The sequence below is a fragment of the Hippocampus comes genome, unplaced genomic scaffold (assembly GCF_001891065.2).
Source record: "Hippocampus comes isolate QL1 unplaced genomic scaffold, H_comes_QL1_v1.1 scaffold362, whole genome shotgun sequence".
Classification (NCBI taxonomy): Eukaryota; Metazoa; Chordata; class Actinopteri; order Syngnathiformes; family Syngnathidae; genus Hippocampus; species Hippocampus comes.
This window is the reverse complement of record NW_017804878.1, coordinates 20,510-33,278: the sequence shown is the minus strand read 5'-3', so window position 1 is coordinate 33,278 and position 12,769 is coordinate 20,510. Positions and strand designations below refer to the sequence as shown.

Below are 12,769 nucleotides of genomic sequence, written 5' to 3'. Positions count from 1 at the left end.
ATTTTGCAAACCTTTCCAACAATTTGGATGATCTCAAACAGATTTTTGTGTTGCAAAGAACTTCAGGACATGTTCAAATTTGATGGCGACAACTCAACTGTATTTATAGAGCACTTTCAAACAGCCATCGCTGCATACAAAGTGCTGTACATGGAGCAACTAACATATACAACAATACAAACCACATTCACTAGGCTGTTAAATTTCAAATGACACTTTCATGGAGAAATGACATTTTTGGATGCCGGTTACATGCACTACAATGTACTTACAAGAAAAACAGTTTGCAACCATTAAAACAGTCTGAGAAAAAACAACATTCGCTACGTGCGAACAAACTTGCAAACCTGTGCTGTTCAGAGAGATACGGGCTTAAATGCTTTCAAATGTACTTTTAATTTGCCACCCATCTGGAACACTGCAACAAATTTGAAAACTCACCCAAAATGAGTGAGGGGTGCCGGACATGAACACTGCTCTCATTTTTGCTCGTGAATATTTTTATTGCCATGTGCTGTTGGTTGTTTCTGCGAAAATTTATTCAACTCGTGGATTAATTTCTTTCAGGACACTTTGTGTCTGCATCGAAATGCAACTCTTCAACAAAATCTGCAATTATTTAGTTTGTCCAAGTGGAGTTGCCGTACAACTTCCGCTACAGATTACTTCCGTATGCAGTTTGGGTAACCGCGACGTCAAACGCTGCTTTTCGTGACGAGGTACAGCCTACACATCACTACCTGTTTGGCGTCATTTGCCACGCATGGCAAGCATTCAACTGTGTTCTTAATTCAGTGCTTTCTTTTCAATGCGAGACGAAGCAGTTCGAGTCTTAAACCACTTCGGGGCTGCCCCCAGCAGCACGTATTATGTAATTTACTTTGGCAGTCCAAATAACTTTTAACACTACCCCGGGTGGGGCAACTTTATTATGCCCAAAGTTGCATCACGAAGCCGTTGTTGCCATTCTATTAAAATACAAAATGTGACTTGGACAAGGCGGCTAAGGCTAACCGACGGCCGCGGTGCAGACTTTAGACTTTGACTAGGTATACATAAAGGTCAACATTATATAAGTGGGGACAAAACATACATTATTGTACTGCGGGATTAAAAGGGAGTGAGAGAAATGAAAGCGTTTTATATGTTATGTCAAACGTCAACTGTCTGAAGTCACCTTTAATGTACTTAAATGACACTTTTATTATTGATGGGATATGACAAGAATAAAAGCAATACCAAAATGGTTTCCGTAATATGGCGTCACATATTGCGTCAAAAAACAGGCGTGGCCGTGAGCTGGTCTTGTTTGCACACACCCGCTAAATTACGAGGTCCTTTCTGTCGTTTAGTTACAAGTAATCAAATTACAAGTACATATACTCTGTTACAGTACTTGAGTAGATTTTCCCAAGATATCGATACTTCAAGATTTGTTTTTTTTTTTTTTTTTTTAATCAGACGCTTTAACTCACTACATTTGAAAACATGTACAGAACAAGAGTGGCAGAGCTAGGGCATTGCGACAAGGCAAATGACTACAAGTCAAGTCAACTTTATTGTCAAATGTTGCTTATAGGCAAAGTTAAAGCACTGATATGTTTTCATTGTATTTTAGATTGGCACAAATTTACTGGGAAAGGATGGCCGGGACAGCAAATAATCCATTCCAACGTATCCTTGAGCCTCTGGATCCCCAGGTTGCAAATCAGCTGTTTTATAATCTCTCCAAACTTGAAGATCCAAGATACAGTAAGAGATCATCGGTTGCTGTCAAATCTCACCCTGTTAAGCATTATTCCCCAAAAGTTGATCCTAACTACTTTATATATAACTAACTAACTCCCTGTTCTCCAAGAAAAAGCTGAGCATTGCATCGAAATTCCAAACGGTTCTGTTGTGTTTTTTAGACAGTTTGCCATTCTCCATCCGTGTCCTCTTGGAGTCGGCTGTCAGGAACTGCGATGGCTTTCTGGTGAAGCAGTCAGATGTGGAAAATATCCTCAACTGGAAGCAGACCCAGACGCAGACGGTGGAGATCCCATTCATGCCAGCACGCGTCATCTTGCAGGACTTCACGTACGTTTGTGCTACATTTTTTTTTTAACCTTTGGACTTGTGACTGACTAGTGTTTGTTTCATTTTTATTCACAGCGGCGTACCTGCTGTGGTGGATTTCGCTGCCATGCGCGATGCGGTGATTAAGCTGGGCGGAGATCCTGAGAAAATCAATCCCGTTTGCCCAGCTGACCTGGTCATTGATCATTCCGTCCAAGTGGACTTTAACAAAAAGTAAGAGCGTCAAGATAGTTCTATTAGCTATTAAATGTTCCTTTAATCAAATCGTCATGATTTTTTTTTTCTTAAGGTCTGATAGCCTCCAGAAAAATCAAAACTTGGAATTTGAACGCAACAGAGAGAGATTCCAGTTCCTGAAGGTGCTAACAAGCGCTCACTGTTGGACGACAACCACTTTTGTCACCCTTTGACAATTCTTTGCTTTATATCAGTGCTTCCCAACCAGTGAAAGATATCAGGATTTTTATTTTCGTTGTCAGAATGTCTGCCAGCGATGTATAGTAACAGGCAGAACAATTAAAATGCTCTTCCACTACATTGCAGAAAATGTCAGACAATACACTCAAACTGTGTATTCACTTGATGCCATTCAACAGAAGAATTGCTTTGTCATTAACGAAACAGGCCCAGATATCATGCCGAGTCAGTAAATTCGTGAGCAAATGAAGTCATCATAGTTTTTGTGATATTTTTATTTGAACGTGAGACATGAGCTCTTTCAATTGTTCAATGTGTGCATTGGCTCACTAAAGTTTGGGAAACAGTGCATTTATATGGTAACCCAAAAAAAAAAAAGGAGCGAGAGTATTACTTGACTTTTATTTTTATTTTATTTGTAGTGGGGTTCCCAAGCTTTCAGGAACATGCGCATCATTCCGCCAGGTTCGGGAATTGTCCACCAAGTCAACTTGGAGTATTTGGCCCGGGTGGTGTTTAACCACGAAGGGTTTTTCTACCCTGACAGCCTGGTGGGCACCGATTCCCATACCACGATGATTGATGGCCTTGGCGTCCTGGGTTGGGGTGAGTTGCGTTCAACTTCTTGTGTTGTGCGTCCAGGTGCCTTATTAGCTGCTTCGCGGTTCATTTTTAATCGACTGTTTTTATGAGGTTTCAGAGTATACAAGCAAGTTTGAATTTAGACGACGGTTCACTGTACAACATTCACGAGCAAGAAGCTTTGTGATGAATTGAAACCCACGTGTCTCGCTCCGATGCAGTGATTGATTTGAGGTTTGTAATTTTTCTTTGTCTTGTCATAGGTGTGGGAGGCATTGAAGCGGAGGCAGTGATGCTGGGGCAGCCAATCAGCATGGTCCTACCTGAGGTGGTTGGATACAAGATGTACGGGAGTCCGGACAAGTTCATTACCTCCACGGACATTGTTCTCACTGTCACCAAGGTAAATACTTCCATTTCCATGGAGCTTTTGTGAACTATAGCCCACCGTGTTGAATGCCACCGGTGTTTTTCAGCACCTCCGTCAAGTGGGCGTCGTGGGGAAGTTTGTGGAGTTTTTCGGGCCCAGCGTGGCTCAGCTGTCCATTGCGGACAGAGCCACCATCTCCAACATGTGTCCAGAATATGGAGCCACCGCAGCTTTCTTTCCGGTGGACGATGTCAGCATCGAATACCTCAAGCAGACTGGTAAGTGACTGACAAGTCGAGGCTGCTGAGCAAATCTGCCTATGCTCATTGTGTATTTTCTTTGAAATTAGGGCGAGAAGCACAAAAACTGGCCTACATTGCAAAGTACCTGAAGGCCGTGTCCATGTTCCGGGATTACAGCGACGTATCCCAGAATCCAGATTTTAGTCAGGTTTGTTCTGACACCATGCATCTATTATGGCAGAGAAAATGAATTCATCAACTTGTGTGTCTCACGAAGGTTGTCGAGTTGGACCTCAGTACCGTGGTCCCATGCTGTAGTGGCCCTAAAAGACCCCAAGACAAAATTCCTCTTTCAGACATGAAGAAAGACTTTGAGGCCTGTCTGGGAGCAAAGGTGAGCTTGGCTTTTTATGATTTGTGGGCTTGTTTGCACACTGTCTGGCCCAGCATAGTCAAATAATAAAATTTAACCATGGTCCCTGTATCAAGAAGTAACGACCATTTGACTTCACAAATAAATACAAATTTCCTCTTATGTTGCCTGAAATCCAGCAAGGTTTCAAAGGCTTTGCCGTGGCTCCGGATTCTCAGAGTGCGACGGTCCCCTTCCAGTTTGATGGAAAAGACTACACGTTAAGCCACGGCTCGGTCGTGATTGCAGCCATCACCAGCTGCACAAACACCAGCAACCCGTCCGTCATGCTTGGAGCAGGTGGGTCATTTCATTTTCATTTTTGGATTTCCCTCATGTCTGGATGATTAAGTAACTTTTCCTTCCAGGACTCCTCGCTAAAAAGGCAATCGAGAATGGGTTAAGTGTGAAGCCTTACATCAAGACCAGCCTTTCACCCGGCAGTGGAGTGGTGACCTATTACCTGAAGGAGAGTGGTGTTATGGACTATCTCTCTCAGTTAGGGTAAGCTGCTAAATATTCATTCACGCAAAGGTGCTCAAAATTGAATTTGGTTGGTGTGTTTGTAATAAGTAGACCCATCAAAAAAGTTTAAATGCGATGCAACGATTTGAATAAAAACATTAATCAAATGTGGGGCCCCAAGCAAGAGCCCTGGGGAATGCCCCCTCCTCCCCAATTCAGCCCCTTGGAGCCAGTTTCACTTCCTAACGTGAAATCGGCAGGCAGGCCTGTCATGGGTAAATCCACAAAAATGTCTCCTAAAGTCTGGCCTGAAAAGAGATGTGAAGTCTGCCATTTTGTTTCAAAGCAGACACTTTGGGCTCATATTGACCATCCCAGGTGTTTTTCAAAAATCATCCCACAGGTTTTGTCCCATTACTACTGAATGCTCTAGGCCTAATAATAAAAAGCTTGCTATGTATGACTGACGCTCTTCTGTCTGTCTTGTCTTTTTTTTTTTCTTTTTTTTAAGATTTGAGGTTGTCGGCTATGGTTGCATGACGTGTATAGGCAACAGTGGACCCCTCCCAGAGCCAGTGGTGGAGGCCATCACCCAGGTATTATGACATACAGTGAACCCCCACTCGTCGTGGGCATTTGTTCCAGACCCCACCTGCATGCGATAGACAAGTAGATAGATTTTTTTGCTCAGCTACGTTGTCAACAGCAGCAGCATCGAGTACATTAATGCATCCATGGTTGTGTGTGCGTGTGCGTATGCGTGTGGGTGTGGTTGGTTGGTTGGTTGGTTTCGTTTTTCAGGGCGATTTGGTCGCTGCAGGTGTCCTGTCAGGAAATCGAAACTTTGAAGGTCGCGTTCACCCCAATACCAGAGCCAACTACCTTGCCTCGCCGCCACTTGTCATTGCTTACGCCATCGCTGGGACTGTCAAGATTGACTTTGAGACAGAACCTATTGGTGAGCAAAGTGGGGAGTCGTGCCACATCATTTGGCTCAGTGGAAAATGATTGGATGGCTATGATTTTGTTCGTTATGTATAGTTCCTCTCAGCTTTTGTTTTTTAGCACGGATCAAATTCTGTGTTGTGCTGATGACAAGAATAATCACAAAAGAAAGCTATTGGAATGTTACAAATCGACAGTGTCCTCAACATGACTTGAGTAAAAAACATTTTCAATTGTGGCCACCATATAGACAAAATGTACATGCCACACGATCGTCCTTGATTTGTCCTCGACATTTAGCTCCACCTCTTAAGCCCACACTCATTCAGAGTCACAGATACGACAGTGTGGACCATGAGGCAACTCAAAGTGAACAAAGATAACACCTGCACCTCCCTAGTATATTTTGTAGTGGTACTATGCAAAATTTAAAATGTGTATCAAGTGTTTGGGAGGGGTACAACTATATTTTTATAAAAATGGCATCATTTGTCTGCTTTTGCAGCCATTAGTTCTGATGGTCGCGAGGTCTTCTTGCGGGACATCTGGCCCACACGGGAGGAGATCCAGCGAGAGGAGAGAAAGTTTGTCATTCCATCAATGTTCAGAGAAGTGTATGAGAAAATTGAGGTACGGCGCCATTTGGTATTGAAGGCGCTTGTGAACGCAGACTTCTGAAGAATGGTGTCGATTACGGTTGCAGAAAGTGAATGAACGCTGGAACTCTCTGGTGGCTCCATCCGAGAAATTGTATCCTTGGGATGCCACGTCAACGTACATCAAGTCCCCGCCCTTCTTTGATGGTTTGGTAAATCACCTTTTCTGGGGGAGATAATGTTCTTTTGACAGGCATGCATCAGAAATGTAATCAATTGCAATTTCCAAAGAAGAACTCAGGGCCAACGTGTTCATTCTCTGAAGATGTGAACATGCGTAGTTATGAGGCTTGCTAATTTCTTGTCTTTTATTCAGACCATGCAGTTAAATCCTCCTCGGGCCATAGACGGCGCCTACGTGCTGCTGAACTTGGGTGACTCGGTCACGACAGACCACATTTCCCCTGCTGGGAACATCACTAGAAGCAGCCCCGCAGCACGCTACCTCTCAAGCAGAGGGTGAGTGACCTTGAGGGAATGTTGTGTCTCCATGTCCCTTGAATACTTTTAGGTGCTATAATTTTTTTTTCAATACGCGATGACAGTGTAACGCCACGTGACTTCAACTCTTACGGCTCCCGTCGAGGCAACGACGCGGTCATGGCCCGCGGTACGTTTGCCAACATCCGGCTGCTGAACAAATTCCTCAACAAGCAGGCACCTCAAACCATTTACCTGCCAACTGGGGAAGTGGTAAGCATGCGAGTTTCCAGCTGTCAATCCAAACACGCTGACACTCTTCATCTGTCCAAAATCTATCTGTTCGAGATGATAAATAGTTCACAGTTCAGAATGAGCTGATGAAAACTGATCGCAATTTAACATCATAATTCCCTGGAGTTGGGTTCTACAGAATTAAGTAGTTTCCCCGTCCTGTTGTGTCGAGATGGACGTTTTTGATGCTGCGGAGAAATATGGCCAGTCGGGAGTCCCTCTGCTGATTCTTGCCGGGAAGGAGTATGGCTCCGGCAGTTCGAGAGACTGGGCGGCAAAAGGTCCACTGTTACTGGTAAGACTGACTCTTGACTCGTTCATGCTCCGCACTTGTCCATCAAAGGCAGTGATTCCCAGCCGCTGTGTTCTCGGTGAAGGGCATCAAAGCTGTTTTAGCCGAGAGCTATGAGCGGATCCATCGGAGCAATCTGGTGGGGATGGGAATAATCCCGCTGGAGTATTTACCAGGCGACAACGCTGAGAGCCTGGGCTTGACCGGAAGGGAGCGCTTCCACATTGACATCCCCGAGAACATCACCACTAGGATGATTGTTGTCGTGACGGTACGCTTGCGATACCTCTTGAGAGACGCCTTTGAATATAGAATGCCTTATCCTCTTATTCTCCCTACAGCTCGACACAGGAAATACATTTAACGTACGGATGAGGTTCGACACAGATGTGGAACTGGCCTATTTCCACCACGGCGGCATCCTGAACTACATGATCCGCAAGATGTCTGAGAATTAACGTCTGAGATACAGGGTTATCCTAATGATTAGACCCTTCACGTAAAATTCAACAAACCATTCCAGTTTAAGTGAATCGTTTGTAGAATTGGCTGGACAACCGTTTCCTCCATTTATTTTGCCTTAATTTTTGTCATATGTATGTATTTACATATCTACATCCTGTATATTTTGCCATGGGAGAATCGCGGAGTAACTCCTTAGATTATTTTGCAATATTTACCAACTGACAATATGAAAATACAGATGTGTGCAATAACTGATGTCTCTTAGCTTCGCAAGTCATGTAAGAGTGTCAAGGGGGATTCTGTTTTGGATTTGCATTAAATGGATACTTGTACATAACTTGTAAGACTTGACTCTCTGAGTACCACTACCCTGACATTAAACATTAAAATACAGCAGAGTATTGTAAGATACTGTAACATTCTGCACAGTTTGAACATGTACAATAAAAATACTTCAATGATTCACTTAAAATGTATTGAACCCAGTCCGATTGGGTCAAAAACATTTAAAATAAACCTTTATTAAAGCTGAAGTGCAGTCTTTTTAATTTGGGGGTCTCAATATCATTATGGGGGTGTTTTAAAATTTATTTTACACAAAGCTGTTGAATGAACTTTTAAAAATATTTAAATGATGCCATTATAAATTAGATTTTTCTTAAAGTAGGCCACTTGTTTTGTCAAGCTAATTTTGAAGCGTGTAAATAATGAATTGATTACTTTTTTTCTTACTAACATCTGGAAGCTGGGAGCTTAAGAAAAAAATGTTATGTTTGTAAAAAATAAATAAAAATAAAAATGCAGGTTTAATCGGCTTTTGCTTCTGCCTGTGCCGTTTCTGTCATCACTCAGTGTATGTGTGACTGTTGATTTTTATAGTGTTTATGTGGACTATATTACTGTATGGTGACTGAATAAATGTCCTACTAATACTTTGTGGTTGTGGCGATATTTTGTTTTAGTATTTTCATGAATTTAGTTTTTAAGTTCAATATCATTATGGGGGTGTTTTAAAATTTATTTTACACAAAGCTGTTGAATGAACTTTTAAAAATATTTAAATGATGCCATTATAAATTAGATTTTTCTTAAAGTAGGCCACTTGTTTTGTCAAGCTAATTTTGAAGCGTGTAAATAATGAATTGATTACTTTTTTTCTTACTAACATCTGGAAGCTGGGAGCTTAAGAAAAAAATGTTATGTTTGTAAAAAATAAATAAAAATAAAAATGCAGGTTTAATCGGCTTTTGCTTCTGCCTGTGCCGTTTCTGTCATCACTCAGTGTATGTGTGACTGTTGATTTTTATAGTGTTTATGTGGACTATATTACTGTATGGTGACTGAATAAATGTCCTACTAATACTTTGTGGTTGTGGCGATATTTTGTTTTAGTATTTTCATGAATTTAGTTTTTAAGTTTTCCGTCTTTTGCGTCTCGTGATCGGAAGTTCCCGCCCATCGTGATTGACGTCATTTCCGATGGAGGGTTTCGGGCCAAAACAAAAACACAAGCTAGCGAGCTAGGAATGTGTTTGAATGTCCAAAAGTAGAAGAAATATCAAACAAAACGAAACCATGAAATAAACAACATTTCCTTCTGCGCCATGAATTTACGGGGACTCTTTCAGGATTTTAATCCCAGGTAATGGACGACCGCGAAGTTTGGCTCACCGAATAGCATTAGCTGGACGTCCTAACGTCAGTATGTTGAGAATTGAACACATATTACTTCGTTCGAACTTGTTTGGTTATAAGTTAAAATTAAGAAAGTGAGAAAACCTGCTGAGACTTTAAATGACATGAACAGCATTCCACGCTGGACTGCTTTTAATTCTCGTGCAATGAAGCCTACTAATGTGCTGTTCTTCAGAAGTAACGAGGATTTCCTAATTCTCTTGCCTACTTAACAGCTTCATTCATCATTATATTTATTGCATTGATTTCTTCATATAAGTGATGGTCCTACCACGAGGCAACATAGTCTGTTGTAAAATAGTCGGTTCAACTCAAGTTCTGATGTCGTTTCCTGGCAATTTGTCGTGATCCATGTGCGTTTCCTTCTCCCCCGCAGCAAGTTCCTGATCTACTTGTGCCTACTGCTGTTCTCTGTGTTGCTGTCATTGCGGCTTGATGGGGTTATCCACTGGAGCTACTGGGCAGTGTTTGCGCCGATATGGCTGTGGAAGCTGCTGGTCATCATCGGAGCGTCAGTGGGCACTGGAGTGTGGGCACACAATCCTCAGTACAGGTATACTCGTCTTTGGGCATCTCTGCATACGCGGTCCATTAGGGCTGCGTGATATGGGTCAAAAAATGGTATTGAGATTCTTTTCCATCTCACTACCAGGGCTGAAGGCGAAACATGCGTGGAGTTCAAGGCCATGCTGATCGCCGTGGGGCTTCACGTCCTCTTGCTCATGTTCGAGGTGTTGGTGTGCGACCGTGTGGCCAGGGGGAGCGGCAACTACTTCTGGCTGCTCGTCTTCATGCCGCTCTTCTTCGTGTCGCCCGTCTCCGTGGCGGCGTGTGTCTGGGGCTTCAGACACGACCGCTCCCTGGAGGTAAGACGCGTTTTCTCAAGCGCTGCCCCACCCACCGACATGTTGAATCGTCTTTCAGGGTAAAAAAGTAACAACGCGCTTCCTCTTCCTCAGCTGGAGGTGTTCTGTTCGGTGAATATTCTCCAGTTCATCTTCATCGCTCTGAGGCTGGACAGGATCATCAACTGGCCTTGGCTGGTGAGGGCCCCTCGCATTCATTTTTCATTTTAAGGGGACAGCAATGTGGTCAAAATTGAAAGAATTTTTTTTTAATGCAAAACAAGTACTGGTGTTACAATATATATCATAAAAAGAAGAAAATTGGGCATTTTGAAAAAGTTTATCGTCGCCCGGTTTTGCATTTCCTTAATCAAAAGAAAAGTTTTCTCACTCTTGGCCACCGGGGGCAGTACACTGCCACGCTGCCGTTAGTTCGCGCTTTTGACTCGAACTCTGGGCCAGGGACTTGGACTTGCAACCAAAAGACTTGAACTTGACTCATAGTTGTGGATCAAAACTTGAGACTTGATTCGGACTTGTGCCCATCTTTGGTCAGGTGGTGTGCGTGCCACTGTGGATCCTCATGTCGTTCCTGTGCCTCGTCGTCCTCTACTACATCATCTGGTCGGTCCTTTTCCTCCGCTCCATCGACATCATCGCCGAGCAGCGGCGGACTCACATCACCATGGCGATCAGCTGGATGACCATCGTGGTTCCACTGCTCACCTTCGAGGTGAGGACCCAGTGACGCTTCAACGGCTTGGGGCCGCGCCGCTGACGTTTTTTGCGGCCTTTTCTCCCCTCCCGCAGATCCTCCTGGTGCACAAGCTGGACGGCCACAACAGCCTGAGCTACGTGTGCGTCTTCGTGCCGCTATGGCTCTCGCTACTCACGCTCATGGTCACCACCTTCGGCCAGAAAGGCGGAAACCACTGTGAGTAAAAAGCAATGAAATTTTGGTGGGTTGCAGGATTGGAAAGAAAAAAAAATGCACATCATCAATTTTAGCGATTACAGCAAGCGTCAGAGGTGCAACACTGAATCGATTCATTAACAGGCTAATCCATTATCAAATATATCAACTACTTTTAACACTGGTCAATACATTTTTAGAAAATATTTTACTCAGTTATGCAAGTAAACTTTTCTAGCAATTGTTTGTTTTTTTTTTTGCACTGATTCACATCAGGTTTTCATAATAATTTATTAATTTCAATCATTTCAACCCTGATTTCATTCTAGGGTGGTTTGGCATCCGCAAGGACTTCTGCCACTTTCTGCTGGAGCTCCTCCCCTTCCTGCGAGAGTACGGCAACGTCTCTTACGACCTCCAACGCAGCGACGACCCTGAGGCCGCCGAGGACCCGCCCGTCCCGGAGCCGCCACCCAAGATTGCCCCCATGTTCCACAAAAAAACCGGCGTCGTCATCACGCAGAGTCCTGGCAAATATTTTGTCCCGCCACCCAAACTCTGCATCGACATGCCCGACTAGGCGGGCACGGACTCTGCGAGGAGAGCCGCCGCTCACTTGAACTGAGCAGAATCCTGCGACGTCTTTTTCACCGCAAGAAAGGTGATTATTCGGGACTACAAAATGGACGCCGCCTCGCCTCTGTCATGGGACCAGCGGAGAAACGCTTGCTTTAAAAGTTGGCGCCTCGTTCCCCTGACTTGCGCTTTGGAGTCAAACCCTCCTGTTACGTTGACGAGTCACCGAATAATTCATTTTACATACACCACTTGCAAAACTGGTGTATGTAAAATGAATTTTGGACTTTTTGGTAGCATTATTACTCTTCCTGATAAAATAATGCAACAAGAGGGTTAATTGCGCGCTGACCTCAATCATGAATGGGCACTTAATATTTCAGAGAGATTCCGTTTTGTTTTGTTTTTCCCTTCTCACTGTTCATTGTAAATAAATGAATCTTTCTCATTAGGGACCAGAGCAACTGATCCACTGGATCAGTAGAAACAAGCTGCCCGGTTGTATTGGACACGTTCCCCATCGTTCTTGATTGTTAGTGACTGTCACCTTCGAATGGTTTGGATGCAAATGTACATACGTGGTCACGTGATCTGTTCGGCTGCTTCCCGTATCAGCCGATCATCACAAAGCAGAATAAAATGACAAAAAGTGTTTTCAGCCTTGTCTATTATTTGTCATTTAGTCTTCAGAGTGGTTACGCAGCATTTGTTTTGGGAGACTAAATTGTCTTTCGGTGGGAATGTGAGTGTGAATTGTCTGTATGTGTGCCTTCTGCTTTAGATGACTTTGGTTTTCAAAGGGTGGCACAGTGTCAACTGGTTGGCACATCCGCTTCACAGTGAGCAGGTCTTGGGATCGAATCTGGCCCCAGCCTTCCTGTGTGGAGTTTGAATGTTCTCCCCTTGTGTGGGTTTTCTTTGGATAACTCCAGTTTCCTCCCACTTTCCAAAAATGTGCATGGTAGCTTCATTCATCATCTAAACTGTGCTTCGGTTGTTTGCTCGCAAACTAGTTCAGGGTGAACCGCGCCTACTCCATAAAGTCAGCTGGGACAGGCTCCAGCATGCCCGCGGCATGTGAGGATAAGTGGCTCGGATAAT

At 43.6% G+C, this 12,769-nt stretch overlaps 2 protein-coding genes across 3 annotated transcripts in view; both read left to right on the top strand.

Annotated features, from left to right (window-relative positions):
• aco1 (aconitase 1, soluble) overlaps positions 1 to 8,002 on the top strand; it is a 43,784-nt gene extending 35,782 nt beyond the window's left edge. The window contains exons 1-21 of one of the 2 annotated variants that reach the window (XM_019881627.1): positions 619 to 719; positions 1,619 to 1,752; positions 1,911 to 2,079; positions 2,155 to 2,292; positions 2,369 to 2,438; positions 2,919 to 3,102; positions 3,342 to 3,481; positions 3,555 to 3,726; positions 3,798 to 3,898; positions 3,968 to 4,084; positions 4,243 to 4,402; positions 4,471 to 4,606; positions 5,079 to 5,163; positions 5,369 to 5,525; positions 6,018 to 6,142; positions 6,216 to 6,320; positions 6,485 to 6,627; positions 6,714 to 6,861; positions 7,055 to 7,177; positions 7,260 to 7,445; positions 7,516 to 8,002. In XM_019881627.1, the coding sequence (XP_019737186.1) occupies positions 1,644 to 1,752; positions 1,911 to 2,079; positions 2,155 to 2,292; positions 2,369 to 2,438; positions 2,919 to 3,102; positions 3,342 to 3,481; positions 3,555 to 3,726; positions 3,798 to 3,898; positions 3,968 to 4,084; positions 4,243 to 4,402; positions 4,471 to 4,606; positions 5,079 to 5,163; positions 5,369 to 5,525; positions 6,018 to 6,142; positions 6,216 to 6,320; positions 6,485 to 6,627; positions 6,714 to 6,861; positions 7,055 to 7,177; positions 7,260 to 7,445; positions 7,516 to 7,632 (2,685 nt within the window). In that variant the 5' untranslated portion in view covers positions 619 to 719; positions 1,619 to 1,643 and the 3' untranslated portion in view covers positions 7,633 to 8,002. Of the gene's footprint in view, positions 1 to 618; positions 720 to 1,618; positions 1,753 to 1,910; positions 2,080 to 2,154; positions 2,293 to 2,368; positions 2,439 to 2,918; positions 3,103 to 3,341; positions 3,482 to 3,554; positions 3,727 to 3,797; positions 3,899 to 3,967; positions 4,085 to 4,242; positions 4,403 to 4,470; positions 4,607 to 5,078; positions 5,164 to 5,368; positions 5,526 to 6,017; positions 6,143 to 6,215; positions 6,321 to 6,484; positions 6,628 to 6,713; positions 6,862 to 7,054; positions 7,178 to 7,259; positions 7,446 to 7,515 lie in introns of those variants that run through there. The other variant, XM_019881620.1, reaches the window with a different exon arrangement.
• A 1,120-nt stretch (positions 8,003 to 9,122) lies between these two features.
• tmem185 (transmembrane protein 185) lies at positions 9,123 to 12,322 on the top strand. The gene is made up of 7 exons (XM_019881662.1): positions 9,123 to 9,281; positions 9,711 to 9,887; positions 9,987 to 10,200; positions 10,294 to 10,377; positions 10,736 to 10,912; positions 10,990 to 11,113; positions 11,422 to 12,322. Exons 1-7 carry the CDS (start codon positions 9,244 to 9,246, stop codon positions 11,670 to 11,672), a joined length of 1,065 nt encoding a protein of 354 aa, XP_019737221.1. The 5' UTR covers positions 9,123 to 9,243; the 3' UTR covers positions 11,673 to 12,322.
• The last annotated feature ends 447 nt before the right edge of the window (positions 12,323 to 12,769 follow it).